At 53.8% G+C, this 25,582-nt stretch overlaps 7 protein-coding genes across 7 annotated transcripts; 2 read left to right on the top strand and 5 right to left on the bottom strand.

Moving 5' to 3' along the window:
• Positions 1 to 654: 654 nt before the first annotated feature.
• CORC01_08971 (uncharacterized protein) lies at positions 655 to 1,462 on the bottom strand (the record flags this gene model as incomplete). The annotated part of the gene is made up of 3 exons (XM_022620601.1): positions 655 to 1,021; positions 1,098 to 1,234; positions 1,310 to 1,462. 3 exons carry the CDS (start codon positions 1,460 to 1,462, stop codon positions 655 to 657), a joined length of 657 nt encoding a protein of 218 aa, XP_022472848.1.
• A 2,719-nt stretch (positions 1,463 to 4,181) lies between these two features.
• On the top strand, positions 4,182 to 4,913 carry CORC01_08970 (uncharacterized protein; the record flags this gene model as incomplete). Its single annotated transcript, XM_022620600.1, has 2 exons — positions 4,182 to 4,438; positions 4,541 to 4,913. The coding sequence occupies 2 exons, from the start codon at positions 4,182 to 4,184 to the stop codon at positions 4,911 to 4,913; spliced, it is 630 nt and encodes a 209-aa protein (XP_022472847.1).
• Positions 4,914 to 6,040: 1,127 nt separating this feature from the next.
• On the bottom strand, positions 6,041 to 7,066 carry CORC01_08969 (large conductance mechanosensitive channel protein; the record flags this gene model as incomplete). The annotated part of the gene is made up of 4 exons (XM_022620599.1): positions 6,041 to 6,103; positions 6,187 to 6,331; positions 6,514 to 6,714; positions 6,888 to 7,066. The coding sequence occupies 4 exons, from the start codon at positions 7,064 to 7,066 to the stop codon at positions 6,041 to 6,043; spliced, it is 588 nt and encodes a 195-aa protein (XP_022472846.1).
• A 777-nt stretch (positions 7,067 to 7,843) lies between these two features.
• Positions 7,844 to 8,819, bottom strand: CORC01_08968 (SUR7 protein; the record flags this gene model as incomplete). Its single annotated transcript, XM_022620598.1, has 2 exons — positions 7,844 to 8,352; positions 8,408 to 8,819. 2 exons carry the CDS (start codon positions 8,817 to 8,819, stop codon positions 7,844 to 7,846), a joined length of 921 nt encoding a protein of 306 aa, XP_022472845.1.
• Positions 8,820 to 10,248: 1,429 nt separating this feature from the next.
• Positions 10,249 to 15,490, top strand: CORC01_08967 (uncharacterized protein; the record flags this gene model as incomplete). The annotated part of the gene is made up of 13 exons (XM_022620597.1): positions 10,249 to 11,415; positions 11,468 to 11,684; positions 11,740 to 12,485; positions 12,537 to 12,710; positions 12,760 to 12,925; positions 12,986 to 13,336; positions 13,399 to 13,522; positions 13,581 to 13,652; positions 13,710 to 13,760; positions 13,812 to 13,876; positions 13,944 to 14,109; positions 14,183 to 15,184; positions 15,253 to 15,490. The coding sequence occupies 13 exons, from the start codon at positions 10,249 to 10,251 to the stop codon at positions 15,488 to 15,490; spliced, it is 4,539 nt and encodes a 1,512-aa protein (XP_022472844.1).
• A 98-nt stretch (positions 15,491 to 15,588) lies between these two features.
• Positions 15,589 to 17,140, bottom strand: CORC01_08966 (tafazzin; the record flags this gene model as incomplete). Its single annotated transcript, XM_022620596.1, has 2 exons — positions 15,589 to 16,928; positions 17,047 to 17,140. The coding sequence occupies 2 exons, from the start codon at positions 17,138 to 17,140 to the stop codon at positions 15,589 to 15,591; spliced, it is 1,434 nt and encodes a 477-aa protein (XP_022472843.1).
• Positions 17,141 to 20,214: 3,074 nt separating this feature from the next.
• Positions 20,215 to 20,690, bottom strand: CORC01_08965 (uncharacterized protein; the record flags this gene model as incomplete). Its single annotated transcript, XM_022620595.1, has 2 exons — positions 20,215 to 20,322; positions 20,379 to 20,690. Coding segments are annotated over 2 exons (420 nt in total), but the record flags the coding sequence as incomplete, so codon positions are not given.
• Between the last annotated feature and the right edge of the window lie 4,892 nt (positions 20,691 to 25,582).

Below are 25,582 nucleotides of genomic sequence, written 5' to 3'. Positions count from 1 at the left end.
TTTGTTGAGAATCGACGGCCGTCTCAGGGTGCGAGTGGAACAATATCCGCGTTCCACGCGAAAATCGTCATGCGCGGAGCGTAATGCAGGACTGCCGATCAATTTGGCGGATGCCTTGTCTCACGTGTGACTGCCAGAAGCATTTATCCGTTTGAAACGACGAGAGAGGCGTATAGACGTATTCTCGGTCGGACGAATGACAGGGAGTTGTAGCGAGACGCTTGCACACAAAATAATGGGACGAGAAGTCGTTCCTTCACCTCCGGTTCATGTTTGTATTTGCCGTTGAGCCCTTGATCGTAAATAGTACAACGCCGAGACGGGGTATAACTCCAAAAGGGAGCAAATTGCGAGAAATAGCAAAGCTCTGTGGGGGGAAGGGGGGAACAACTGGCCTCGGCAACGTTCCACCACTTGTCCCCCTCTTGCGATGACACGAGGGTAAAACTCCAACGTCATATCACCTTTTTTTCCTCCGCTGTCCCAAGATCCACGTTCGTATTTTGGTTTGCTTCATATGCTTCCTTTCCATGACTATGCCGCTTTTTCTTTCGTCTTTCCCCCCAAATTTCGAGCAGCAAATCAATCGTGATAGCTGTAATGGGTGCGGTATGCGCTGGGAAGGGAATTTTGCGCGTGTAGAGACATCGCCGATTACACCACCAAAGCGGCAACGGCCATGCTGCATAATGAGGCTATGAGAGCCCAGCCGATGTCAAAATGAGGGGCAGCGCTTGGATTGGTTTCGGCTGGTAACGAGGGGGAGAGGCTGTCCGTGTATAAGAAGTCATCGAAGTTCGAATCGTCGGCGGTCGTGGTCGTCACTGGGGTTGCTGTAGCCGCAGGCTCCTCAGCCAAGGTCAAAATGCCCCATTCCACCTCGGAGCCGGTTATGGTTGAAGTCCACGATACTTCGGTCGGTCCCGTTAATTTGCCGTTGACGTATCCGCTTTTCAGACTCGAGTACCCTGAACATGTTGCAGCTGTCGTTCCGCTCAATGTGCAGCCCAGGTCGGCGATACTGTCCACCCACGTCGCGGTTAGCCGTCTCACTTCTGCGCAAGAAGCGTACATTCCGCAGAGGGCCGGTAACCTACAGAGTTGATGTCTTGGTGCCGTGGAACTGGAGCGTGTTCTCGCCCTCGGCGAAGATGAAGGGGAACTCGACGGCGAGGTCGCAATTGGGCGGTGTTTGTGGCGCGCAGAAAATGGTGTACGTTGTTTCCTTAGCATTCTACAGCAAACTCAATTATTAGACCATAGCAATGACAACAAAGGGGAGCTCAAGTAGCTTCAGAAGTCTTCGTACACTTGAAATTACGCTCCCCCGCAGCTGCGACCAGCTATTCGCGTCATAATGCGGCAGGTAGATCGGGACGGTGGTGGTATCATCGGCGAAGACGGCATTCGAGGAAAGCAAACAAAATGATACCAGAGCGACGAAAGGCTGTGGGCATCTCATCGTGACGACGTAGAACGTGGATCGAACGAAGATCGGGCCGGTCGAAAGATGCAGTAGTGCTTGACGTCAATGAGCTAATCACCGGAGGCGGTTCATGGGTCAGAAAGCTACCGAGACGGGCAAGGCGAGGAGGTAATGCACTGCAGCGGACCAGCCTAGCGGGACGGGTGTTGAAGCTGGGGGACCAAATCGGGATTCGGTGACACGCCGTTGATTTCCCAATCCAAGTGGAAGAAAGGTCGGGGAGAGGCCGTCGGCCGTTCCTTGGGGCGGAGAGTGGATTTGTCGTATGCGGTGGTGGGAAGTGACCCTTGTTATAGCATGGGACGGTCGTAGCGGGTGTTTCGCGGGTGCAGCGATAACATACAAAGACAGCAAAGCCGGAGCTGTCAGCAAGCAGGGAGAGGGGTCTGTTTCCTTAAAAGAGCAAGCTGAGAACAGGGCCGAGAGAACGAGGAGGGGTCCCGGTGAGGGTAATTTACTGTCGTGGCAGCAGTATTGCGACCAGAGGGGAGCGTCTCAACTTTGAGGTGAGCAGAGAGACTTGTCGGAAAGAGATTGCGGACTTTGCATCTTTTGCCAATGCGCCGTGCTTGCCGGCCAAGGCTGGGCGGGAGAGTAGGTGAGCGATTGGCATTCTTTTGGCAAAATGGGACGAGAGCCAAGACTTTGGGACCAGAAGGAACCGCGCCCTTTGGAGACTCGCAGAGTGTGTGAGAGGGTCAAAGTTCCACGGGAGAAGAGCGTGACTTGTGCTTGTCTCGGTATACCTCAAGGTAAGGAAGGTATTGGCTTCCTCGCGAATGTACCGACAGCAACGGCGATTTCCTCAGGTTGAGACTTCAACGGCCTTCCAGAAAGGCAACCCAGCAGGTCTGCATTGCAGCCAGTGGGTGTAACGCGAGCTGAGCGCCTCCATCTTTTGGGGACTCTGGCAAGACCATGCGTGAGATACCCAGACAGGTAGGGAGTGTGTCAATGGGTGTGCCACTGTAGCATCCACCGCGGTTCGCCCGATGGCCGAGGACGGATGGCTGCTGGATGTGGTGGACGCAGGACAGGCGAGTGGAAAACGCAACTGGGCGAGGGAAACAAAAGGCAGACGATGAGAGGATGGAAGGGAAAGAAGCCAAGAAATGCCAAGGCCACGAATTTTGAAAGATAATAAGACTAAGACCTGGGTGGGCACGGACTGGAGACGTCGTCTTAGTTCTCACCGGCCGTCTGACTGGCCGGACGTTGCCAGCCAGGTAGGAACCGGCAGGGGATGGCTGCCCCCGTCATGCCCGTTCGTCCCCGCTCCGCTGCGCTAGTTAGGTAAGGCACTTGGGAAGTAATCACTAATCAACAAGTCTACTACCGGTACCCCGTACACCGCAAGGTACCTGAAGTCTATCTTGCTCTACTCTTCTTTGGCTGTGTCGACTCTCGGGTCTTTGGGAACTTCGTCTCCAGTGTGCGCACCACTGCAAAACATCCGCACCTTCCCATCCCATCTTTAACGCTGGGCATCACTTCGGGACCTTTGTGCCCACAACCCGGCTGACACAGAAATTCTCTCTCCAAAGCTCAAACTCCTCTTCCCTCTCGCCACTCAACCCATCCCATTTGGTCAGCACTTTTTTTCGTGTCCACTTCGTTTCTCGGAAACCTCCTCCGAAGACTTGCACGTTTCTCTCAGGTGATTCCTGGCTACCTGATACACTGGAACCTGAACATAGTCTCAACATGCACGACGAGATATTCGGACCCCATGTGGGAGTCCATCTGGGAGCCGATTCCCCCTCAATTCGCCGTTTGATAGGCTCCGAGCCTCCGACTGCGATCTTCGGGGCCCTCTTTCCGCTCGCTGCACCGACGGAACAAACAGTTCTCTCATCCATGCTAGGCAGGGCGGAATATACGGTTGTTACCCACCGCCGCAGACCGCTGTAGACGCTTCTACCTTCTGCACATCGGCGGTAGACCATTAATTCGGCTCTCAATGTTCTCGTCCGGTCTTTCGTCCCATCTAATCACCTCATGCTCAGCCTGCAAGGACTTTCGATGTTGATAAATCGTCCGATTCGTCCTGCTTCCGCCTGAAGCATCCTGCAAACGTGGCGTTTGTGTCCAAGCACGCAGCAAAATCAACGAGGTTTCAAGGATCGGCATGCCCGCAGCCCGCGAGGTAGCAGACCGAAAGACGTCAAAATAAACTCATCTCCAACCCGTACATCTACCATTCCCGTGCCATAGCGATCAACCACTGGAATCTGTCTTTACCGCTTCTCAAGGAGTTTTCTCTTTTTATCAGCTCGCGGCAAGCAATTCACGTCTTTTTTGATGCGGAAAACCTGCTCTACTATGTAATAGCTTCGAGTATCGAAATTGGTTGTTTTTCTTCATCGGAACGACGGCCAACGTTGTCAGTGCGGGATCCAATCGGAACATTCCTCGCCAACGGCAGCCAGGAACCTGACGGTTTGGCTTGTTGCTTTTTCACGCTACTCCGTACCAACGCACGATGGATTACACGAACGCTTGACCAGAAGCGGCAAATGGCCATGGTCTCTTGGGCCCAGTCGTCGTCATGTAGGCAGGCCTGCGGCACAGTTCTGCCGGAAATGATTGCGATGGCCAGCCAAGGAAATAATGTCTCGTCGCGAAACTCACGAAAGCATCATTATTTACCCCTTTTCCACGGATTGATCCATAACTCGCGATGAAGCAATTTACGATGGCACTTTTCGCCCTGTTGGGCACTGCAACGGCGCAAACGACGTCCGTAATCAGCGTTCTGAACCCTTACTTTGGGAACAACCCCTACGACGCGTCCATCAAAGCCGCTAATCCTACCGCGACGACGTACATCGTGAGCTGCCAAACGAACAGCACGAATTACCAATGTCGCGCCGACCCCTCCGGTCTCGCCATGACCCTCGTCGGCGGCCCGTCGACCATGGAGCTTCACATTGAACGTACTGCCAGCGGAATGTAAGGATCTAACCCCCAGCTACTCAGCGTCCTCAGCCAGCCGCCGGCCCCGAAACCAGCGAATACACTTGACCGCAATTGCTGAAACCTCTGTGTGTCTAGATCAATCGAGTATATCGGTACCATCTCGGACGGTTACCTGGATTACCATGCGGTCGCGACAAGCAGCGGCAAAACCGTCGCGCTCACTGAAATGAGAATCTCGCCTCTGACGGGCACAAGTCTCTACGTTCCTCTCACCGTCACCGCCGGCCTTGAGAAGTTGCAGCAAGCTCAGACCGGCGCGACTGCGACTGCGACGGCGACGGCGACCTCTACAGGTTCGGCGCAGACCGGGTCCGGGTCCGGTTCCGGTGCGACGGCGACGAACGCGCAGGCCTCATCGACGTCCACGCACAACGTCGCTGCACCCCGGGGCGGCCAGAATGGTCTGCTCGCCGGTGCTGTTGTCGTTGTTGGTCTTCTGATGTTCTAAGATATGAGGAAAGCCAGATTCTTGGAGGGGGAGGCTGGAAAGTCGTTTCGGATGAGGTGTCGAGTAGCATCGTGCGTTTGGGTGGGCAGAAACAGGCAAATGATTTGTGGCTGTCTTGACGCATATTGACTGTTCTGACGGTAGTGGCTTGCTTGATTCTCGTCCTTCACCGGCATTGACTTTTTGTTTGCTGACGCGGCGTCCTAAGCGTGTTCCTTCTCACTTTGACCTTGTGTGAGTCAAAAACACTTATGTTTTTGACTGTCTTGCTGCCAAAAACCCGAGACGTTGTTTGCTGTCTTACTAGAACAAAGTTTTTGAGGATGAGCAATGAGTCGCGATAATATGTATTTGTAAGAAAAGGAAACAACGTAGAAATAAACCTACATTGGCATCCTAGATTCGTCTCCCAAACTACTGGTCAAGTGTCTTGCTCCCCCAACGTCTGCATAATCAGTCCATCCACTCGTGCATATGACAGAGTGACTTTCGATCCGCCTCCTACAGCCGAATCCCATAATTTTCAATCCTTCTCGCAAGTCAAAGGTACCCCAACCTCCCTCCTCCCTCCCTCCTCAGAACACAGGGCAGCATGGACCCTGGAATGCAGGCTGGTATCGCGATTGCCTGCGTGGGCGGCGTACTCCTCATCTTTTGCGCGGCGTGGATAACATTCCGCCACATCATGTCGCCGCGCGCCCAGAAGCAGTATTTCAGGCGTAATGGGGGCATTCCCGAGGAAACGATGCCTGGCGTTTAAGAAGAGAAGAAAGCAAGGTCAGATGGCGAGGTCTCTCGAGGGAGTGATGGTGACGGCGCGGCACCAATACAGAGCGCGAGAAAGGCCAATTCGACCTCAAAGTTAAGTTGACTAGATACATACAGATGCGATAAACGGTAGAGCATTAATTTAAACTTTTGAATTGACTTTGGATACTAAGTGATAATAAACAAGACTCCCGCGACACTGAACTCTGTCAACTCCAACCCCGCTATGCCGAAACGATGCTTATGGACACCAACACTCATGATGCTACCTGCTGAACCACCTTTCATGTGCTACAAAACAGTCCGAGACAAGACATGTTCCGGTACAATCCATGTAACAAGATAAGAGAAGAACCCCATTATTGGTGAGTATGATCCTCACGGCCGTCCTGCCAGCTAGTGCAGTTGACGCATCGTTGCGCCTATGCTCTAGAGATTAGCTTCAACGGGTTCTCGTCTCATTTGGGAGGGTGCTTATGGCCCGTAGAAATGAGATAAAACGCACCTTATTGCTGATCCGCTTGCGGCAGTACTTGCACTTAACGGTATGCTTAATAATCGGCTCTCGGGAGAAGAACTGGAAGATGTGGGCCAGTCCGTAGAGCGAGATGCCGACGCAGAGGAAGGAGACGAGTTGGTTCAGGAACGAGCTATGCTATTTTGTCAGGAACCGTCGGGCTTGGCGTACTTTGGGGTTGTTCCCCAGAGGTCATGAAGACGGACGCCACAAAGACCGATACCGGGACCAATAGCAAAAAAACGAAGAAGCAGAAAGTTGACGCGATAAAAAATCAAACAGGGACGGGCGCGCAGAGCAATAAACTACACTTACCCGTAAGCTAGGACGACGGCACCGTCATCCTTGGCACGTTCGAGAGTCGTATATTTATTGTCGTGGGAGTAGTTTGGCCCGCCCTGTAAGACTGCAAACTTTTCTTCCATGTTGCGGTTCAGTGGGAAGATGACAGAGATGGGCGGCATGATGATATTCTGCACAAAGTTGTTGACGAGGGTCGTGAAGGCGGCCGCGATGCTGTCAACAGTGTCAACAGGCAGACCTCTCAATAACAGCAAAGACCACATGAGCTGGTCACAACCTCACATAGCACCGCGGAAAAATCGTTGCCAATGTGAGAGCTTAACTCTTGCTTCCTTGATTCATTGCTAATGCACACACCAACTATGATGAAAATGAAAGATGCTTACATCAAGCCAAAGGCGATCTCGAGGATGTTGCCCTGCAGGGCAAAGTCGATGAAGCCATCCCAAAAACGCCGGACCTTTTGCTGGCCTCGTCCGAGGAGGGACTCCTCTTCGCCGTTGTCGTTGCGGCGCTGCATGTTCGCCGCGGACGAGATGCGGTCCGAGAATGGGAGGGAGGGCATCTCGACAACTCTCTCCTGACAGGGAGACTCTTTGGGACTCGGAGGTGAGATGAAGGGGGGACACACAGAAAGCTACAGAAATAATGCAACAGCCGCGAGAGCGTTCCAAGCACCGGTGCGACGAGAGTTAAGGTTGAGAGTCAAAGTGCCCTTGAGGTGAGGTGTAGTCGAAGTGTGGGGCACTTAATGGGTACTAATGGAAGGCTGGGTTCGTTGGATCAAGGACCAGGTACGGTGGTTATTGCCTGTTTGGGGAGGAATGACGTACCCCGCATTCCGGGCTACGTGACGGCCGGAGCCGGTTGCGGGTCCCTCCAAGGGCAAATGCATCGGAGACTGTGATTGAAGTCGGAAGGTTCTGTAGTTTACGAGCTCTTGGTGCTGGAAACGACTCAAGTCAAGTCACTGAGAGGGAAGGTACACTTGCAGCCACAGAATCTCGTCCATGATGGACCGGGAATGCTTCAAGTAACTATGGAATCCATTTGATTGGCATCATCCTTACTGATGTGCTTCTAGAAAAACTGCTATGAAATGATGCATCCGATAATTGTAAATCGCAACCATGGTATCTCTAGCAAGTAAAAAATAAAAAAAAGGATCGTGATGTCGGGAATTGCTGCGATATGCCAGCTACCGGGGCAAGCCTGACCAAAGGTATCGTTTCAAATGCAACGCTATCGTATCTAGGTTCTTCAATTCGAGTGAAGTGAAGGCGCCCCTATTTTTTTTTTTTGGCGAGGACCACGAGTCAACTCTGCAAAAATTGCTTCCACTCTAGAAGCCGCCCTTCTTATGACGCTTCTCGGTATAGCCACGCGTCCTGCGCGACCGCCTCTCGGCGCAGAATTGCGTAACCCAGTAGACAGACGCCGCAAACATGACGGCGAAGGCCACCCAGGAAATGATCATGAACTTTTGCCCAACATTGGCCGAGATGCCAACGTCCTCGCCAATGTCCGTGATTTGTTTCGCACCCTCTTTCGCGCCAATGGTCGTGACCAGACTGCCGGCAAAGAGCACGAGAACTGCCAGGAACGCAAAAGCGAAATTGGTGATTGTCATACGCTTCTTGAAGCCGAGGAAGAAGGCAGCCAGGGACCCGAGGATGGCGAGACCCGAGAAGCCGATACCCAGGACGTAGAGGACAAATATGGCGAGAAGGGCCTTATTGACCTTATCCATGGCGTCCTCGATAGTGTCGGGCCAGTTGAGATCAGACAGGCTCAGGCTCAGAGGGCCAATTTCGAGTTCTTGGTCCAGCATCTTGGTGAGGTTAACGTTCGCTAGTTTCATGTTAGCGTCACGTTAGACAGTAAGGTACTATTGAGAGGTACTAACGGCCAGGAGACGGCTGGGTGCAGTTTGTGACGTTGAGCCAGACGTTGGGCGCCGTGACATTGGGCGAAAATTGGCCGTGGCACACGTCCATTAGGTGCAGGGAGTACCACTCGGAAATTCCCAACTCGTCCGCGAGGCGGTCTGCAACATCGTTGCCAATGTCGTTGAGGATGTCGGAAACGCGATCGCCTACTCCATCGATGAACTTGTCGAGGAAGCTGCCGGTCGTCGAAGCAGGGTCGGCCTCCTTGGTTGCAGAGGGAATAAGATTGTGGCCCAGGGTCGATGTGTTGAGACGGACGACGTCGTAGTCTTCCATGAATCCCTCCTTGTGCCCGGCAAATAGGGCGAGGAAGGAGAGAACAAATGCCACTATGGACAGTACCAACGGTACTATCACCGTGAAATGCATGTTGTCGGCGGGAGTTCGTTTGATTGAGGTTGAACGAAAGAAAGTTGGTTTGGTGGAGAAGGGATCGTGGGTAGATATTTGTGTATGTAACCTAGGACCCGAGATTTGTCGAGAGACGTGTAGTAGGTGCTGCGTAACACTTGGAGATGCGATGTTTAAAATCAAAAATACCCACGACTGAACGACTTGGAAGGCGGCAAAGGGATCCAGGCCTTAAAGAGGTAGAGCTAGTAGCCTGGGGGCAATGAGTGAATCACATCGAACCAGCCATCATCCAAGACCCCGGACCGGCAATGATGCAACCAAGGAGACCCTGAGTGGGCGTGAAAGAATGCTGTGATGGAGACGATGGATAGGAACAAGGCCGGGAGCCCATCGGCGTCACTTGCCTAGACTGGGGGCAAAGCCATGATTAAATTAGGCCACAGGGGGCAAGGAGGGCGGTAGTTGGGTCGTCCTCAGAGCAACGTGTGTGCAACAACCAAGTGCAAGAGCCCACAGGGAGGGCAACACCATCTTGCTTGCTGAGGCGTTAAACAACACAGCAAGTCTAGGTCGGGCCTGACGTGGCCAAGGATTTTAGTCATGCGAGAAAGGGTGTGGTTGGTGTTCGGGTTGTGGATAGAGAACAGTACATATCCAACCTGCCCTGGAAGTTTGCGTCATCGCGACGGCGGCACCCGTTGGCTTGGACCCACATCATTCGGTCGGGTACGTACCATCACACGAGGATTCCAGTGGTCCATCGGATGACGCCTGGGAAACCTGTTTGGATGAGGACAACAAGACAAGAGACGGACAGGGATGTGGTAGCAAGTTTGGGAGCGTCCACAGCCAGTCGAGACCCTGAAGGGTCCTGCTTCTGAGGTTGTTTACCGCCTGTGGAGGCTTTCTGTCTATTACCGGCGGCCCCAGAAGACGGTCCAGAGTGCGAGTCCCTAGGTACTACGGACACAGTACGTTGGCCAGCCCTAAACTCTGTTTTGACCCTTGACTCTGGACGCACTCATTCAAGCTTAGATCGCCACTTTGTGGATTTACCATGGAGAGAAAAACGGGGATTGACTTTTTGCATTCTTGGCATGCCCGGTCAAAGAGGGCGACCACGTTCAGACATAACTGCAGCATATGCTGTTGGTCCATTGCGAATAGCTTCGTTACTACATCCAACTTTTCAGCGCCTTGAGCTTAATCTTTTCACCTCCTGATACAAATCCCGCTAGCCAATGGAAACTTAGTCATCCTGCTTATCTACCTTCCTCAAACAGACTTGTCTCAGGGAAGTCCCCTTCGCCTTACTTTGCAGCGGGGTGCTACTCAATCTCCCTTAAATTGACCCATCCCCTCGTTCTCGTTTCAACTCTTTTTTGACCTCTCCAAAACCATTTGTGATCATTTCTGCCATCATCGAATGCATACCACAATCATCATGGCCAACTCAACCTTTGCCGAGTGTTCCCTTACCGCCGACGATGCCTTCGGGCCAATTGTTCAGCATTGTCGTGACGGTTTCGATTTCACTCTTACGTTTGAACAATGCCTTTTTACCATCCTTCCCGCCTCGTTCCTCATTCTCATCGCGCCCCTACGCCTCTACCACCTCGGCAAACTTCCGTATGCCGTCAACGGCACCCCGCTGCGTCTAACAAAACAGGCCGTCGTCGCCCTCCTCGCCGTGTTGCAATTGGTTATTATCGGTCTATGGGTAACGCACCACGACGCGGGCCGCCTGCGAACCGTCTCCATCGCCGCTTCCTGTGCGTCATTTGCAGCCAGCATCATGTTTGCCGGACTTTCGTACATAGAACACTCGAAGAGCCTTAAGCCTTCATCCCTCTTGAATACACATATCCTCGTGTCCCTGGTGCTGGACGGAGCCATCCTCCGCACCATGTGGCTGTCGCACTTAAGCGTCGCCATCAGTGCCGTCTTCGCCGCGTCCTTTGCGTGCAAGACGGCCATCGTGATCCTCGAAGCCCAGGAGAAGACGCGCTATGTCGTGTCGTCGGCTGGCGGTCGGTCGTACAGCCCTGAGGAGACCAGCGGTATCTACAGCCGCGGTCTGTTTTGGTGGCTTACACCACTGCTGCTGACGGGATTCCGTCGTCTCCTGAAGCCTCTGGATCTGTTCGTTCTGGACAGGTCCATGTCGGCTGCTGCGCTAAACGAGAGGTTCTGGCTTCATTGGAAGGCGTCCCCGTCCTCCACGGGCGACCGGTCCGGTGGAGCATCGCGACCGCCAAAGTATCGTCTCATCAGGACGTGTATCGTCACGCTGAAATGGCAGTTGTTGGCAGTTGTCCTTCCAAGGCTCTTCCTGCTCGGCTTCACCATTTGCCAGCCCCTGGTCTTGAACCGCTTCCTCGACTTTCTGCAGAACCCTTCCGAGACCGCCGACTATGGTTACGGCCTCATCGGTGCTTATGGGCTCATCTACCTCGGCATTTCCATCTCGTCCAGCTTCTACTGGCACGCCGCTTTCCGATCCCTGACTATGCTCCGAGGAGTCTTGGTCGCTGCAATTTACACAAAGACGACAGAGCTGCGTGTCGCTCCAGGAGACGACTCTGCGGCTGTGACTCTGATGTCGACTGATGTAAGTCGTGCACTTGACCTCTATCTTGAACCCAATACTAACTTCGTCTTAGGTTGAAGCCATTATTCGTGCTTGGCGCGAAGTCCACGAATTCTGGGCCAACACCATCCAAATCGCCCTCGCCACATGGATTCTCAGCACTCATCTCGGCTACGCAGCGTCTGGTCCGATCATTGTGTCTGCTTTTGCGCTGGGCGCCACCGTCCTTCTTGCTCCCGCTGCTCAGAAGTACCAGGTGATCTGGGTTGGGAAGGTCCAGAAGCGTATTGGTACGCAGCATCATCTCCATTATATCTCGCGCGTGCTAAGCTGACTTTCGTAAAGGCATCACCTCGGCCATGATAGGCCACATCAAGAGCATCAAAATGTCTGGCCTGACCCAGAAACTCTCTCAGACTCTGGCTGACCTTCGGTTCGCCGAGATGAGGGCGGCGACACCCTTTCGCGTGATCGGCGCCGTTACATCCGCTGTTGCCCAGATACCCCTGATGATTGCCCCCGTCGTCGCCTTCGCCATGTACACGACAATAGCGTCAAAGAATGAGGAAGTCCTTGATGCCACAGCGCTCTTCTCCGCCTTGTCATTGATCATTCTGTTAGCCCAGCCGCTCTTTTGGATGTTTGAGGTCGTTCTCGACATGAGCGCGGCTCTAGGATGCTTCCATCGTATAGAAAAGTACTTGTCAAAACCGCCGCGAGCAGAGTATCGAGATCTTCCGTCGATCTCAACATCCAGCTCGTCAAACGGGGCCGGTTCCTGCTCTCAAGATGTGCAACTCCAGAATCTGGAGAGCGACAAAGGACTCGTTTCAACAGACACAAAGTCAGGGGGCTCCTGCGCTGTTCGCGTGCACGAAGCGACATTGGCGTGGAAGCTCGAAACGGCTCCCACCATTGATTCCGTGGACTTTAGCATATCGAAAGGCCAACTCGTAATGCTCGTGGGACCGGTTGCATCCGGGAAGAGTACACTTCTGAAAGGTCTACTTGGCGAGCTGCCACATGTCACCGGGACGGTTGCCTTGTCCAGTGATCACATTTCTTGGTGTGAGCAGAGCCCATGGCTTATTGTAAGTGTACCTAATGCCAAGAATACATAGGCATCATTGACCGAGATTCAGAATGAGACCATTCGAAAGAACATCATCTGTTTCTCCGAGTTTAACGCGCACCTCTACCAACAGATTTTGAAGGCCTGTGACCTTGAAAAGGACCTCGCTCAGTTACCAGATGGAGACCAAACGTTTATTGGAAGCAAGGGAATTGCTTTGAGTGGAGGTCAAAAGCAGCGTGTCGTAAGCAGCCCCTCCCCTGGATTTGCGCTCTTCAACTGACGACATACAGGCACTTGCCAGGGCTATCTATTCACGCCCTCGAATTGCTCTGTTTGACGATATCTTCAGCGGATTGGACAATCACACAGCCAATACGGTCTTCCAGCGCGTCTTTGGTGCCAAGCATGGAATTCTCCGAACTTGGGCGACTACAATTGTTCTCGCGACTCAGTCAGGTATGAACTTCCTAGCAATTACCACAGATAAGAATTCATGTTGCTGATAAGCAGTCGCAGTGAGCTTTCTATCCCAGTCAGACATGGTCATCGCCCTTGAGAGCGGTAAAGTATCAGAGTTAGGAAGCTTCGAGGAGTGTCGACAGGCTAAGGGTTATGTTTCAAATCTCATCCTGAACAGTACCGAGGACCAGGATGAAAGTACTCCCAAGCCAGAAGAGCTCGCAGACAACATTGCGAGCGACGCCCCGATAGAGAAAAGTGCAAGGGTGGTGAAAGAGCAGAACGACAAGAGACGACAGCTGGGCGACTGGAGCATCTATGGGTACTACTTTGGCAGCGTTGGCGCCTCCTTCGTGGCCATATTAATGGCCTTGGAGGTGACCTGGGCGTTCTTTTCTACTTTCCCAAGTTTGTCTCCCCACTACTCTCTGTTGACACCCTTAACAAGCATACTAAAAAAATGATGTCAGCCGTGTGGTTGAAGTTCTGGACGGACTCTCAGGCGGAAACTCCCGCAAGATATGATGCCTACTATCTCGGAGTATACGCTGCTTTCCAAGTCAGTGGCGTCTTGTGCTTTGCCGTCCTCATCTGGTAAGTCTGCAGTTCTCTGCCGAAGAAAGATGAGAAGTTGATAGCCTCGATCTCTCAGGTTCGTGCTCGTTCCCGTAACTTCAAAGTCCGGTATCAGTCTACACCAGCGGCTCCTCAAGGCCGTCATGCAGTAAGTGTAGCCCGTCGCTCTACGTTCGTAGACTGTAGATGTTAACATCTTATCCAGCGCTCCCCTATCTCTGTTCACCAAAACAGACACCGGATCCATCACCACCCGGTAAGCTTCGTTACACGCCGTGCTCATGCATGTCGAACTGACGCGTCCCAGATTTTCACAAGACGTAGGACTGATTGACAGAAGCCTTCCTCTGGCCCTGGTCATTTCTCTCGCAAGTAAGCCATACACCCAACCCGTCACGATAACGTAAGACGGTAATATCTAACCCAATTGAACCGATAGGCTTCTTCACCTGCATCGGCAAAGCCTTCCTCGTAGCCTCTGCCTCCTGGTACATCGCCATCAGCTTTCCTGTCCTGGTCCTTGTCTTCTACTACATCCAACGAGCCTACCTCCGCACATCCCGCCAGCTCCGCCTCCTAGATCTCGAAGAAAAAGCTCCCGTCTAGTAAGTCCCCCTCAAAGTCAACTCCCCAACACACGCATTTCAAAAAATGTCCTAAACTGAACAATCTCCCCAGCACCCACTTCCTCGAAACCCTCTCAGGCCTAGTAACCCTCCGCGCCCACGCCCTGACAACCCCATCAATCTCCCACTCCCACACCCTAATCGACCGCTCCCAGCGTCCTTTCTACATCCTCCTCCTCACCCAGCAATGGCTGACCCTCGTCCTGGACCTCACGACCACGGCGCTCGCACTCCTCGTCGTCGGCCTCGCCGTCCGCCTCCGCGCCTCCGTATCCGTCGGCCTCACGGGCGTCTCCCTCGTCCAGCTCATCTCCTTCACCGAGACGCTCAAGATGCTGATCCAGTTCTGGACCTCGCTCGAGACCTCCATCGGCGCGGTCGCACGGATCAAGAAATTTGCCGAGGAGACGCCCGACGAGGTCGGGAACGACGCTCTGAAGAGGAAGCTGACGATTCAGTCTGTCGGGGGACAGGAGCAGCCAATGCCAGAGACCACGATGATTCAGGGATGGCCTTCCCATGGGGCCATCGAGCTGCACAAAGTCGTCGCTTATTACGACCAGACTAAACCAGATACCAACAGCCAGGCCGCTACAACGAAAGCCCTAGACGGTATCACCCTCTCCATCCGTCCCGGCGAGAAAATCGGCATCGTAGGCCGCACAGGAAGCGGCAAGTCCTCTCTCCTCCTCGCCCTCCTGCGCCTCTTACCCCTGACCTCGGGCACAATCTCCATCGATGGTACACCGATCGACGCCCTCCCGCTCCTGCCTCTGAGATCATCCCTCATTGCGATTACCCAGGACCAGTTCGTGCTCCCGGGGACGGTCAGCCAGAATATCGACCCGCTAGGCGTGGCGCCCGATGACGCGATTCTCATATCAGTCTTGACCCGTGTCGGTCTCTGGGATACCATCCGCGAGAACGGCGGGTTGGAGGCCGAATTCGTAGAGGAGGCGTTGAGTCACGGGCAGAGGCAGCTCTTTTTCCTCGCGAGAGCGATTCTGAGGAAAGATGTCGGACGGGTTTTCCTCCTGGATGAGGCGACGAGCAGGTGACTATATTCTCCCCCTCAAGTGCCTTTTACTCGCTTGTGAAAGTCTAATCTAGTCATTCACGTAGTGTCGACGCTCGCACGGAGCAGATGGTCAAGGATCTCATCCGTGATGAATTCAAGCACCACACGATCATCGCCATTGCTCATCGATTGGACACGGTCATCGACTTTGATCGCGTCGTGGTCCTTGATAAGGGCCGCGTTGTCGAAGTCGGGAACCCCCAGCACCTCTTAAACCGGAGACAGGGGAAGTTCAGAGAACTGTGGGATGCGAGCCGGCAAGCTCGCGGACGAGATGATTAGAGTCGTAGAACATGCTTTCGATTGCACCAAGTTGAAGGGCCGGATGTAGGGGCTCAACCATGGTGTTTTCACTTGTGTTTGTGAGACTTTCTATCCTGCTAAATTATGAATGGCATAAATGACGTCTGCACATCTTCTATCTGATCACTGTTCACGTTGATGAACCTCCCTTTTCCAGCTCTCTGCGCTACGATGTACTTCTCAATTGCCTTCGCCATTTGCGCCGCCTCACGGAACCTCTCGTGGTCCGCAATCGGCGTGTCTACGCTTATCTCATACCCGTACCTCAACTTTAAGGTTGAGACCTTACCCCATGGCCCTGTCCAGTCGACCTTGTCTCCGTCGACGTTGGCCATGAGGGCCTTGAACCACACGCCGCAGCCCGTGAGGTCGAGGTACTCCAGCCTATAGAGGCTCTTGCTCAGCTTCCTCAGCAGGATAACAGCCTCGGACCAGTCATCATCCAGAGTGTGTGCGTACGCCCCCGTGCCTGAATAAGCCTCGGCGCGGCCTTCAGACGACACAATTTTGGAGAACTTTGCGTTGGGCGTCAGCGACGGCTCGGGCCAGTACGCTAGACTCAGGTGTGTTAGCGTAGGCAGCTTCGCTGCCAGCGGAAGGAGCTGCTTCCATGACACGCCGGGCGCCCCGCCGCCTTGCTGCGCGCTGGGGGCGACGGTGAGGCAGAGGTGTGTGATGTTGGGGAGGAGCTTCGGCGGGAGCGACGGCGCCTCTGCGGTGTCCCAGGAATCCTGCACGGCCTCGGCGGCGCTCGCCAGCTGCTGCGGGAACAGGACGTCCGCCAACTCCCTGACGGTCATCGAGTGACCCACCGAGCCAGTCAAGTCGAGAAAATAGACATCGTTGTTCAGGGACACAAGGCCGTCGACGTCGAGTGGCTGCTGACCCTCGTGCGCCGGAGGAGGGATCAGGATGTTGTGCAGGTCTGCAGCGGACGCGCCGCCCTCGTACCATACGCCAACATACTTTGCCAACGAGGCCCTGACACGGCTGGGCAGCGTGTGCAAGTAGTACTGGTCGTAATCTTTATGGAGCTCCCAGTTCAGGGCCATCCTTCGCAGGATGAGGTCCATCAAGCTGCCCTTGTCAGGCTCGTACGTGCCAGGCAGGCCCTCCGTGGCCTGGGTGCCACGGTGGGCCGCGGTCGCGTGTGCGCGCTGGGCATGGCTGGATCGTGATAACCAGCTGCGTGGAGGTGGTGGGCCAGGTGGTACTCGTCGGCCTGTAGCGTCGAATCTTGGAACACGCCTGGGCGCTGGCGGGGGCGTCTCTGGGATCTGGAGGATCTGTCGGAGGGCGGGCGGGACGGTGGGTGTGGTCGCTGCCGATGCTGCTGCTGCCGATGCCGTCGGGGTAGCACGGGAGGATGATCGACGAAGATCAGCCAAAAGTTCGTTAACGCCCCTACGTTGACTCTCTATGTTGCATCATTGTCAGTGGCCAAAGCGATGTCACGTAATGGACCTCGGTGAGACGGAAAGTAAGGATGGGAAAGAGGAGAGAGAGGGGTGCGATGGGCGTGGGGTTGGACTGACGGGCAGAAGAGGACGCTGAAGCTGAGGCACCCAGTGAAGAAGGGGCAGTTGACTGCGGCTTCGAGTATAACGCTTGATGCCTTTTCTTAGTCATGCCCAGGCGAGGTCGAGGCCGAGGTATGGAAGGGGGAAAGCTGTGAGAGGAGGCTTTCAAGGGGAGGTCGAGGCGGGGGGCGGAGAAGCAGGCTGTCGTCGTTATCGTCGATCGTCGTCGTCGGAGAGCAAAACGAACAAGCTTCCAGCCGGCGAGGCTTTGTCGCTATGTACTCCCTGTACTCTGAAATGTTGCCTCCTTTTGCATCCGCCTCGCGTAAGCGGGAGCAACAACGAGATGAGTCGTAGCTACTTTCTGCTGTGAGTCATAGACAGCTCCTCCAGTCAGTCGGCTAAGTCTGCGGGGTGAGATGAGGAAAACGGAGTCATTGCCTCGCGTTCCCCGGGCGGTTGTTGCTCGCCTTAGGATTGATGGATCCCTCTAACCAATTGCTGTATGTGGCTTTAGGATCGGAATAGGGCCGTAGCGTGGCTTGGAAGGGGGGAAACGTTACAAACGTCATGCTGCAATGGGACAAGCATGCGCCCTGTTTTGTTTGTCGGCTTCCGCCAAGCGCTAAAACGCTGCTTCCCCTCCAGAATCGACACGGACCCCAATGTCCTTGCCTGATCACTGAATGAATCGAGTTGGGCCCTCTCCACCTCAGGGCCTGGCCAAAAGCGTGGTCTGAGCGTTCGGATGCGCCAGACGGTGCCCCGGCCCGGACGCGGGCAGGATCCGCTCTGCCGGTCGACGTTCGGCAGGATGTTGACGACCTTGTGGCTAGACCCACTTCGGACATACAGGAATGGATTGACTCAGGCCCCTTTACAACAACAACAACAACAACAACAACCTTTGCGGCCCGACTTGACGGGGTGGGTTTTGGGTGTTCGTCTCCCAATCATCTCCCACGGTCTCTATCCATCATCACCTTACGACATTTCGAAAGCCCCTGCAAAGTCGACTGCCGCTAGACCTAACAGCATCTTTAGAGTTTAAGACTACATCCGCCAGTCGTTTCCCACCAGACAATGTGCCTTCAGGGCGTGTCGTGCCCTGAGCCCAGCTAAGATGAGGCACACCCAGCTCGACCGCATACGGCAAGCAAGCCTGGCGCAGCTTGTTTGCCATCTGAGCGTCCGCCCTTGACGTCTGGGATAGCACAAGGGGCGCAACTTTTGCTCAGATGCGCGGCCAACAAACCAATATGAGGCCCATAGTAAGATTAACATCAGGGAAGCCACTAAAGGTCACTTGAGATAAATATCAAGCAACAGTTCATGGCGTGAAAACTTTGAATGGGACGTGACTGATGAGTAATGCATGTCATGGACGCCACCACCGCCAAGTCAGGGTGACGACCGCCTTGAACCTCAAGCCTCCTTTTATCCGGTACTGGCTTATTATGTCGGGTTTGATGCAAGAAGCCGGGATATCACAGCTCATTATGCTCGCCAAATGCGTCCTCGTGGCCAGAATGTGTTTGTGTGACGATTTAGTATCTACCCGAGCTCAAAGAGGGCCATTTGTCTTGTCTTTTCAGCTGATGCTGTCAACAACTGTCTTGAATCAACGATGAATTCTAGTGGGAAGGCAGCGGTAAGTAGGCAAGGCGGATTTTGCTATGCGCCTCGAAGATCGGGTACCCACACAATTGGCTTTGTCGATTGACTCTCCTCATGTCATCCCATTGGGCTACCATGGTCACGAGTCAGTAGCCCGTTGAGGATATCGCATCATTTTGACCTCATCAAGGGCTGGACCTTCTCCGGACCTATATGTTGGCGTACGAGCGATAGCTGTTATGATACCCAGGTAGGCAAGCCAAGTCGAAGGCGTGGCAGCAACTACCTTGACGTCGCGAAGGTCCGGTAGCCGATGGATCCATGGGTCTATAATAAAGGGTCCGTCCAACGTTGCATCCACGAGAGCCCGTGGCAGGCTCCTGACAGGCGGGCCTGAAATTGGCCTGGTGAACAACGTGCGTCTTTTATGCACACGGTGTTCGCTGTTGACTTTCCTCAGGTGCGCTACATTTCAAATTAGGAATTCTTGTACGCTCAAGTCGATATAATGATCAGGAGCATGCTTTTGGCCCACAGACAGAGGTTGTGAGCAGACCAGGGCGGGCGACCTGGGTGATCGACCGCTCTCGATTCTTTGCCAATCACCCCCCTTGTGTCGTGACAGAGGCCTTCAGCGGGGAAGTAAGACGCCTTACACAGCATGGTCAGGGGCCAGTCATGGAGACGAAACATGGGGCTTGGTGGCAAAAAGGTAGGCTGACGGAGTCTTGTGCGTTTGTCAATTCGAGATTGACAGTCCAAATGGTCCTAATCTGGAAGGAGAAAGCGAACAAATCCGGAAATCTGTGTCCCGACATTGGCCAGATTCGATATCAAAGGTAACGCGATGATAACTCTACCACCAGGCAGACCATTAGAAAGGGCCCTTTCGGTATATGGGCAGTCACAGCCCGTGAATGTCGTGACGATCCCAAGGCAATGGCTCCCAGGAGACTGCTCATGTGGCCCGTGTAGCCCCGAAATGGTCAAGGCCGTAACATCCGCTACCCGATCTGCGACATGTGAGCCATTGGTCCCAAGGTATCTGCTTATGCCACGACTCAGCCAGATCTGGTTTCCTCGACTACGCGCTGAAGTTCTTCGGAACAAGCCTGGTAATGAAGAGCCATTAGATGATAATAGGATCCTTTTTGTGTTATCCCGGATATCCTCACTAAGACAGCCAGTCCCTTGATTATTCTCGGCGGGCAAATTTGACGATGCGGGAGTCTTCTCGGCTAACGCCCCTTTTGGTGTCACTTGAAATAAATGTTGCCGCACCGAGGGGTACAATCCTGCAAAGACAGGGGGTGTGGCATGTCCGGTGGTCGCGATGCTTGGTGTTTAGCCCACAGAGCATTTCCCGTCGTTGGAATGGCGCATCAAGACGTAGGCCGGCAGTCTCACTCCACTTCGGCCAACCCAATTCTTGCCTAAGGGGCTTACGCTTGCTGGTTTGACCTTGCGTGAGAGACGATTGCGGCGAAGACAGAGTATCGAGGAATGGGCATCAAGGGATTGAAACTGACGAGATCCTGCTCTCCGTAGAACAGAAGCTAGATGTTTCTACCTTGACCGCCTTTTTGACAAATTCGCAAGGCAACCAGCATGCCGGGTCCTTCTGCCGTGAGCCGTACAGATACGGGGGTGGCTCAGCGCAAGCCAAGGTAAGGACTTAGATACCCGCGGCGAATGAAATGAGACGCGGTAGGCCGCTGTCAATTTGTCGCTCCTTCCAGGTCTTGTTCTACCTGGTCTCTTCCAGCCTCAGACCAGGCCTCGCAACTGTTCAGACAAGGAAGCCCGCTGATGAGAGTCTTGTTGGAAATACACTCCCTGTCGATTCTGCGGCGCGAACGCGACATCTTGCGGGAGGGTTCTGTAGGACCGGAGAGTAGAGCCATACACTTTTGGTAGCTCCCTCCGCACACTTGCCTCTTTGTTACCGAGATGTCTGATAAAAAGAACCCCCCCCCCGTCGCAATCGCTGCAGCGGCTGTCACATTGTCGAAGTATTCTGTGTATGCTTGATTGCTTTGCAGGGGTTAACGACCGGGCACGCAACAAAGGCGATCCGTTTGGCTCTCCTGTCGCCCTGCTAGGACGCTCTACGAGACATTCCTGGGATGCTAGGTCGAGAAGACGTAGGGTTGTTGCTAGCAGCCGGACGCCTGACCCAAATAGTCAGCGATAGATTGTGATCCGGAGGCATGGCTCGTCCCAGCATAACTTGGCAGCAATGGCGCTGAAAGATAAAACATGTGGCAAGCCGTCATACGGTACCCGGAAGACCCAAGAGGTACAAAGTAGTACTTGGAACGGGCTCGGGACACGGTCCGGTCAAGACTCATACCGAGTATCTATGGTTATGAGGAGATCCCGGTCCAGGTGCTGTAGAAGAAGTTGTGTAGTTGAGAATATGACCAGATTGGTCGCTAGGTGGTCGGAATTATCTGCGGGCTTGTCAGTCTCATAGCCGTAATATCTGTTTGTTGGAGCCGATGGCCGGGTTGATCCACAAGAGTGTTTGGGGAGGCGAGCGAGACCGAAAATCCTCATTGAATTTGTATGAAGTCTGATGGTTCTTAGAAGCAAAAGGTAGTTGCCATGGTTTGCGTTCTTGCGACCTCCAAATGATGGGTGTTTGTCCAGCGAAACAATGTTTCCGGAGAGGCATCAACGCAGAACGAGGCGCAGGAGATAGAGCGACTGGTGTAGCAAGACAAGAGCCATAAAGAGGCCAAAAACATGAGGCGAAGGGAGAAAAGGTTCTCAACAGCGGCGCCATGCAGTATGGCTGAGGAGTAAATGTCCCATCGAAGAGTCGGTGAAAGCCTCGGGGCGGAAGTGGCAGCGAGAGATGCAGCGAGCCAGCGGAGACCTAAAGCATCGGATGAGGCCCGAAAGAAGTTCCAGCGGTAGCCACGGTAAGAGGATATCTTGTTGAGCTTTTCTGTACCTCAAGTTGAAGTGGAAGAAGAAGACGTCTCGGAGCTTGGGAAAGTAAAGCAGCAAAGTAAGGTAGGAGGTACCAGAATGGGTGTGGGTACCTGCCCTTGCCTCATCGGGTCGTGAACTCATGAAGGCACAGTATGCGAGCAGTGGGCTCGTTCCGGCAGGCAGCCTGGCACGCCTGGGTCGATGTTGGCCGGGAATTTCTCAAAGACATGGAAGACTAAGAATGAGGCACACTCCCGCCAACCAATGGCAACCCGCATTCGCTCCTCGATACATTCACCTGGGGCTCCACTTCCACACCGTACCGTGCGAACCTCCTCAGCTACTGCTACCCCCACCGACCTCCCTTGCCGTCATTTCTCTCCACGTCACCAATCCAAGACAGTGCAGACTCTCTCCACCACAATGGTCAACGATTGTTCATCGACCAAGCCTGCCAGCCACACCACATGTACATGTTTGTTTTCTCCTTTCCTCGAGTGCCTGACGTGCCTCGCTCCTTGCTGACCACTGTGCAGCACCTCACCGATAGCTCTCTGTCGTGGAAGAGCTCCAACAAGGCACATTGGAACATATCGACGTCGCCAACTTGGACGAGAAAAGCACCCACAATGCCGACACCTACTGTGCGTCGTGTATACATAATGGTCCTGCTCGTCAAGCAGAAAGCAAGGAGCCTAGACGACAATGCAAAACTTAAGCCAATACTCAGCTCGTTTCACTCGGCTTCCAGGTGATGGATCGTTCGCCAATACCGTACCAACCCCGTACCCGTACCAACCCCCAAATGCTCAATTTGTGCAGCTGTCGTGGCCTCCATATACAAGGCCTGATCACACTCACAACGAATGCTGGATAACGTCGCGACACAGTCTGGATAATGAGCGCATCACTCTACGGACGCATGCCATCAACAAGGCCTTGATATCGGGCTTGGAGCCAAATATTGCACCCATCTAACCCCAGTTGCCTTCTTTTCCTGCAATTCTCCAAACCACCCGGCTAATTCTTGTGTCACCACCCTCACTGACGGACCCCCCTCCCCCCCCCAACCCCAACCCCCCGGCGGCCTGCTGTGGCCTCATGCAACAGTGACTCGCTTTCTGCACGCCGGACCATCAGCAAAAAACAATAACAACAACAGCAGCAGCAGCCCCTTTACTGAAGCAAGCCCGCCGTCAAGTCTCCTGCTGTTCGGCCAGTGTCCGCCCACCGCTGAGAGGACCCTGGTGTCCGTGATACGTCACATCACACAAGATCTGATCTCTGGAAGCAGGCAAAATAAAAAAAAAAAAGCATGGGGAAATGGTGCCCTTTACACTTTCATCTCGCAGGCGACGACGAAGAAACCGGCACATTGTGCTGGAAATAAGCTACATTCGCATCGGGGGGCGCATTATGATTTGCATGTCGATGGCATGTTGCCGAACACAACAGAGCAATCGTCAGCGACCCTCACACCTCTGCCGTCCCGTCGGTAGCAACAACATTAGCAGCTGCCAGCGGCGGCGGCGGCGTTGAAACGAGCCAAAGAAACGGCCACACTCAAATTTGAGCGGCCCGATCCGACGTGACTGGACCACCCTCGACCAGCTGCTTGCTAGCCTCGGCCCTCGGCCCTCGATACATCAGCTTTCATTTGGTCGAAATTCGTTTCACGAGTGCTGGTCGTGGCTCTGCCCGTGTGCTGCAAAAGGCCCAACGTGCAAACCCTGCCCTGCTGGACTGATTCTTCTTCTCCATGGATGTCAGGCCATATTTCAACCGGCCAGTCCCGTGGCCCAAAATGACCTGGGAATCAGACTTCTGAAACAATGAAGTTGGCTCCATGCCTCATGTATGGTGGCGCGCGCATCAGGTACAATTGTCTAGATCTTTCCGGACTAGTCAACGGGAACCTGCACAAACGACTTAATCACTTAACGCATTGGCCTAATTTGGGTCCGTACTTGTGAACACGAGGTGCAGAGCCTATCTTCCCGACATTAGGATTGACGACCTCAGGCAGGAGATTGGCCGGTCTACAACTTCTTTGGAACTGTTTGGAATTAGCTTTGCCCGCCTTTCTACCATTCTCGGGTATTGCGACATCCCATTGGATCCCCGCGAAGAGGCACGGCTCAAGTTTGTTCTAATCCTGCATTGTCATGCTTTGACTCCAAGGATGATGAGTTCGGTCTTCCCAAGCTCGTAGAGGCGTTCGGTACGGTCACTCAAGCTCAAGCCGCTAGTCAAAGTAAGCGCAGACAACCTAGGAGCACAGTGTCGTGGAGAGAAATGGTCCGATGGCAACCTGTCAGCCAGGTTAAGGCGGAACCCTATTCTCATCGCACGTGTCATGTGGCGAGCCTGTCTCTGCCGGCCGAGACACGCCTCTCCAGGTCGAGTCTACCCGTGGTTCATCAGGCTCGATTCTGGGGAGCTCGAGCGTTGTGCTCATGAACAAGCCACCAGAGGATGTTGGACGCATGGCGGCGCATGGCGGATTTAGGGCCGAAAGCTACGTGGTGGATCTTCAGCAAGACCACGATTGTTGCCAAACGTGTCCTTGGTGTGGCTGTATCCGTAGAAGACGTGAGGCTGCCTCCGCCATCCCCGTCAGCCCAAGCTTGTAGTTCTCTGGCTGCATACAATTGTTCCGATGACACGAGGTCAGAGCTCCTCCAAAACGAAATCGCTTCAATTCAAGTTCTTTCAGCCAATCCGACGACACCGAAAGCAGGGTGTCGGTCGAATTTGGACGTCATGCCGACACTTGGATCTCAATGGCTGGGATTGTCCGCTAAACGCCCATGGTCTGCTTTCACGACGACTGCAAGCTGCCGTTGATAGCCCACCTTGTTGCCAAGGCAAATCCTTTCCCTATCTGAAGGGGTTGTTTGTGGCGTTTCATCCAGGCCCTTGATGAACGGGTAGGTGCAGATTTGATGCATGGAAGGAAAGCTCAGCGAGGCTTGGAAGGCGTCCTCTTCCGCTCACCAGCCGAGGACCTCGACTACCCCGGCTACACGCAGATGCAGGCCAGTAGATCCTCCGCTCCTTGGTTCGAAAAGGATGTCTTGATCTAAGCCTGAATCCATCTGCTGTATCATGTACAGACTAGGGAGATGGAAACGTTGCCTGGACTAAGTGTCCGTAGCGATCGGGCTTGAGCGATTATCAGCTCGCGGATTGATGAGTGGGATAGTACCATTCCATCTTGATTGCACCCTCAGACACGGCCACAAAGACTTGCTTGCCTGAATAACCCCATGGACCTAGGCCATTGAGGAGCTTGGCCAGCAGCAAAGTCGAGTTGTACAGAATCCCACGCCCTGCCCAGAATACCTCGACTTTGGCTAGCCGGTCCCCGGTACCTTTGCTTGACGGCTTGGCCTTGGAAAGTTTTCCAACCCTGCGCACCCGCTTTACACACCTGGCATCGTATTCTAGCAAAAGAACCACCAAAGGCACGCAAAGTACGTCTCTTCGAGAAGTCGGCCGGGGGTTCTGGGAGCTCTCCACACAACTGAATGTCTCTTTACCGTTGTCTCAGAGACTGCACAACCCATTTGTTGTTCACGCGCGGAGGCCCCCGCCCTACCTCTCCCCGATATTGTATATTGTATTCCTTGCACCTTGGGACCCTAGGTCATCGGCAGAACCCATGCCTGCGAAATTCAGTTGTCTGCTTTATCTTGGTCTGTGCGACCGTGTCCAGCAGTCAGTCGCAGTTTGAGCCTCCAACCCATCTCTGCTACCTCTGTGCGATCTTGAGCCAGCCACATCTGGGGTTCTTCTGGCAGGGTATATAGATACCTTGCTTCCAAGATCCTGCACTTTTTCGGGCCTCTCGTAGACTCCTCGACTTGGTCAACTGCATCTCAAGAACAGATGCTGCTTCGGACATCACCATTTACATCGAATAGCGGCTAGCGGTATCGACCGATTCAGTTACTGAATACTCTCTGCACAACTTCCTACAACATTTTATTTC

The sequence above is a fragment of the Colletotrichum orchidophilum genome (assembly GCF_001831195.1).
Source record: "Colletotrichum orchidophilum strain IMI 309357 chromosome Unknown Scaffold_79.1, whole genome shotgun sequence".
Classification (NCBI taxonomy): Eukaryota; Fungi; Ascomycota; class Sordariomycetes; order Glomerellales; family Glomerellaceae; genus Colletotrichum; species Colletotrichum orchidophilum.
Note: the sequence above shows the minus strand (reverse complement) of the source record. Positions and strands in the feature narration are given on the sequence as shown.